The following is a 4,791-nucleotide window of genomic DNA, read 5'->3' as shown; positions in this document are numbered from 1 at the left end:
GAAATCAGCTACTATGTGGCTTCCGGGGCAGAGATTCCCTGGGATTAGCAGAAGCCCCTTGAGCCCCACCACTGATGGGGAGAACGAGCCTGGTGTTCACACCAGCGCCGGGAAGGTCCCACGGCTCCCGCTTGCCGGCATGGCTTCTGGTTCCGCCTTCGCTCTGGACGGGCAGTTTAATGTCCCCAGCCCCGGAGCAATTCTGCAGCCATCAGCCCAGACGCTACTTACTCGGTGAAATAAAAGAGCAGTGGAGTCTTTCCCGGGAAGATAATATCCTGTCACAAACAGTGTGATCTGCTGGCCACGTGACGGCCGTTCCCTAATGTTTCCAAATAGACTTTTGAATAGACTCTTGTCTAGAAGAAAGCAAATTGCTAGAGCATTTTTGGCAGCCAAATAGAGAGAGCACATCCATCTTTCTTCTTTGCAAGTCTGGCTGCTGGATCTGGCTCCAGGCACAAGTAGGATTCATTCATCAGCTTGGGTCACTGATGAACACATTTCATGCTGTGAAGGGAGAGCTGGTTGAGTTAGTCAATTCTGCAAGATTCGGAATAATCAGGAGCGCCCCGGAGAAGGGGAGCCCGCTGGGAGGAGGGAGGTGCCCACCCAAGCCAGCTCCCCACCCCTCTGTCCCATGTTTGAAGGTCCCACCGTGGGGAAGGAGGTGCCAGCTTTTAGCCATTGCATTCTCTCCAGAGCCACAGGAACGAGGAGTTGTCCGAGCAAAGATGGTTACTCGTAACAATAACTCGTTAATTCTCCTCTAAGCGATCGCCTCGTCCCCGCCACGGCTGCCTCATCGATCCTGATGTTTATGAGCGCCTAATTTATATACGCCTCTCTCCTCGCCTCCATTTATGCTGATATTATGTTGCCAACTGTCATTTCCAATATCTTTTTTATTTTTCATTATCACCATCATAATGATTTACACCAATAGCAATAGCATAGATGCTAGTCAAGTAGTCTCAGGAGAAGTCTCTGAATCATGTGCGCCTTTTGGAAGAAAAAAAAAAAATCGCTGCATCAAAGCCCACAGCCAGAAGTCTCAAAGCAGCGGTGCGCCTGGGATGGTGGGAAGCAGGAGGCTTATTCTCTTAATATTGTTCATCTGAAACGGGCACTGGATACCGCCTTTCTGAGGCAGGGAGATTGCTTTTTGCTCAAGAAATTGTGCCCAGAAAAGGAATCAGTGGCATTTTTCCTGAAACCTATCATCAGAAAAGCATTTTGAAACATTTGTCTTTTTAGGTCATGTATTAAGCCCTGTAATTACAGAATATGGCTTTTCCTCAAAATACTTCTGCCCCCCAGGGCCATGAGGGCAGGGCAGGTGTGGGAGACTTGGGTCCTAGCGCCGTCTCCCATCTGGCTGACAGTTGGGTCTCAGGCCGCATGTCACAGCTCCATCCTGCCTTCGTAACGCACCACCCCCGTCTCATGGAAAATGCAGATTCTGGCTCGGTAGTGTGGGGCCTTGGAATTGATTCCACGTTCTAACAAAGACCCAAGGGGTGTTGCGGAACTGAGACCACACTTTGGGTAAGGGGGACCTCAGGCTGCTGGCCCGTGTCTCCGTCCTGACCTCTTCATTTCCCTCACTCATAAAAGCAGATGTTACTGAATCCCTGCCTGCACCCCTGGGAAGTTGTGAGAGGCAAATGGCACATTGGCTTTCAAAGAACCGGTGATGGGTCGGTCAGCCCGGGGCCCACGGCTGCCATGAGTAAGGTCTTGCATCAACCTGGTTGTGGATCTTCAAAAGCCCTGGGTGAACTGAGACGCAGAACATAAGGGCAGGTTTACCTAGCATTAGAGAATGCAAGTTCCTGTCTCCCAATTATTTTTTAGTGTCTTCTTTTTAAAAAATTATTTTTACTGCAGCTGCTTTGGTTTGTAACGTGTTTACAGTGTATACAGCATTGTCACTCGACATTTAGAAACCCTACATCGCCTAATCTAGTTTCCTTCATCCCTACACACTACCGCCCCTTTGTCTAATTCACCAAACGCCCAACCTTCCCCGTGATCACCAGTTTATTTTGTATACCCAATAATATATTTTTAATTTTCTGTGTTCATTTGCTTTGTTTCCTTACTTTCTATACACGTGTGAAGTCATATGCATTTGTCTTTCTCCATCTGCCTGCCTTTACCTAGCATGATCTCCTCAAGACCCATCTACATGGCAGGAAATGGCAAGACTTTGTCTTTTTTGTGGCTGAGTAGAACTCCACTGGTGTGCGCTTGTGTGCGTGCATGTATCATATTTTCTTTATTCATCATTAAGGGCACTTAAGTTGTTTTCATATTTTGGCTGCCGTGCATGTGGGGCTACATGTCTTTTCATATTAGTGTTTTCATGATCTTCAGGTAAATACTCAGAAGTGGAATAGCTGGGTCATGTGGAATTTCTGTTCTTAATTTAGGGGGAGATCTCCATCCTGCTCTGCTTGGTGGTGGTAACACTACATCCCACCGACAGTGTGCAAGTGTTCCCTTTTGGCCAGATCGTCACCAACATTTGTTATTTTTTTGTCTTTTCGATAACAGCCATTCTAACAGGTGGGAGGTGATACCTTGTTGTGGGTTTGATTTGCATTTCCCTCATAATAAGTGATGATGAACAGCTTTTGATGTGCCTGTTGGCCATCTGTGTGTCTTCTTTGGAAAAAATGTCTATTCGGGTCTTCTGCCCATTTTTAACCAGTTGCTTGCTTTGTTGTTGAGTTGACGAGTAGATGAGGGTGACACCCTGAAGTCCTCTGTTACAGACACTGAGGCTGCCTGGGAGGTGACATCAGAGGTCAGAGATCTCTGCTCTGGGTTCAAATGTGAGTTGTCATGCCCCTGACTTCCTCCCCACATCACCCGCACCCCAGCCTGGACAGCCTGCTGGAGACTGCTTGGCTGGTCACCCCCGGAATCTGCCAGCAGCTAACAGGGCAATCTTGGCCGCACCAGCTAGCTGTGGGGCTGGAGCCTGAAGCTGTGGTGGCTGAAGTGGCCGGGATGGGGGCTGTGGCTGGAAAGGGGGCTGGGAAGTGGGTCGAGGGCCCAGCGTGACAGTCCCTCGTGGCTGGGCAAGGTGGCCCTCATGGCTGCTCCTTTCAGAGCAGAGGTCCAGTGTGACCACCAAGACCGTACTCACTTCACTGGGTCTTGGCGTTTTAAGGACAAGAGCCAACAATGAAACCACACTGGGCTCACTCAGCCTGCAAGGGGACAGAGAGAGCCTGGCATTAGCCTGCCGACATTCCAGAGCTTCCTCAGCTTCTGAGCTGGTCCAGAGGATTTGAAGTGGGGCCTCGGACCCAGACTGGCTCCTCCACATGGCCCCCGCTACCTGCGTACTTCAGGTCTACTTGAGCACCTGTGTCCTCAGGGATACCTCACTCCGAAGGGCAAAGGGCGGCAGGGAGGCTGGGGAAGCAACTGTCAGGAATGTGCATGTGCCCTGCCGGGTGGACCCTGGGGAAGAAGCCTCCTTGTGCTTTCACCTTTGTTGCTGCCCTGACCTCAGCTTGTCCAAGCTGGAAGCACTCACTCCTGCTCTCATCTGAGCTCATTTGCTGAGCACCCCACTCCCAGCCCTCCAGCACATGCACCGTGTGCCCAGCCTGTGCTCACTCAGTCACATGGAGGAAAGAAGAGGTGTGGGCGTCCTGTCTTCAGGGAGCTCACCCTGGTGGGGCCGGCACTCCCGGGCACAGGACGTGTCCGTCCACGGGGGGTCACGGACCTGCCTCTCTGAGCACCTGGAAGAGAGGGCTGGTCAGAGAAGGCCTCCCGCAGGGGCAGGGCTAACGCACCCCCAAATGCAGTCAGAGTAAGTCTGACTGAGGGAGCGGGGCTCCACGGGGAGGGGCCGGGGCAGCTGAAAGGCGCAGAGGCATTTCAAAGGGCATCCCAGCGCCAGCCACACTCCCAGGCCCGGCCAGGCCTGCCTCTCCAGAAACACTGGAAGAATTTCCTTGGGCAGCACTTGAAAACATAGTGTTCTGACCGCTCCAAAAGAAAGGCTAGAAGATGCAGAGGGGGAACAAAAAAAAAAAAGATGGGCACAGACTGTTCCAACCGACTTGGCAGCTCATCGCCCCCCAGAGGCGACTGTACGTTCTCCGATGGGGCTGGACTGGCCGAGGCTCATTCCTCAGCTCCCTGTCTGGAGGCAGCACGGCCTCCCCTGCCTGCCCGTGAATTAATCTCACCTCCGGGGCCCTCACCACCAGGCCCGGTCTTCCGTATGCCTTCGTGGTAAGAGGGAGGGAAGTCGTCAGCCAGCTGCAGGCCTGGCTGCCGAGCATGCACGGGGCTGGCACCGGCTGTGGCCTCCAGGGGCCTCCACAGGTCTCCGAGCACCTGCACGTTCACCCTGCCATGTGTCGAGGTGTGCACAGCATACCCGTCCAGAGGCGGCCATTACCATGGGCCCCTGGTCAAGGGCCCCTGGACCGCCGTCCTGCCTGGTCAATACACAAGACAATGACATACACAGCTCTTAGTCCTTTCCTCGTGCGTTATCCTGTTGAAGGGGGCGGCGCAGCGGGGAACCTGACCGCTCTGGTCTCCAGCCGGAGTTCAGGAGACCAAGTCGCAGGCGCAGCTCCGGCACTGGGCTGAGCCTCGTGTCAGCTGACGCCCCTCTGTGGGGCCATCGTGGGCCCGGGCCTGTGCTTGTCACGGTGCCCGGGAGCCACGGGGAGCAGCCCCTGTCAAGGGTCATGGGTGTTTGGCCAAGGAAGACTGTCCCCCATTCCAGGGAGGCAGAGTGACGGGCCCCCT

The 4,791-nt window shown here is 53.5% G+C and overlaps 1 protein-coding gene across 1 annotated transcript in view; it reads left to right on the top strand.

Moving 5' to 3' along the window:
• Window positions 1–4,311: 4,311 nt before the first annotated feature.
• KLHL29 (kelch-like family member 29) overlaps window positions 4,312–4,791 on the top strand; it is a 115,098-nt gene continuing 114,618 nt past the window's right edge. The window contains exon 1 of the mRNA XM_012727354.1: window positions 4,312–4,396. Coding sequence (XP_012582808.1) covers window positions 4,312–4,396 — 85 coding nt within the window. The remainder of the gene's footprint in view (window positions 4,397–4,791) is intronic.

This window comes from Condylura cristata, unplaced genomic scaffold, assembly GCF_000260355.1.
Source record: "Condylura cristata isolate star-nosed mole 26May11 unplaced genomic scaffold, ConCri1.0 scaffold00020, whole genome shotgun sequence".
NCBI lineage: Eukaryota > Metazoa > Chordata > Mammalia > Eulipotyphla > Talpidae > Condylura > Condylura cristata.
The sequence above is the reverse complement of the archived record's forward strand: the minus strand, read 5'-3'. Positions and strand labels throughout refer to the sequence as shown.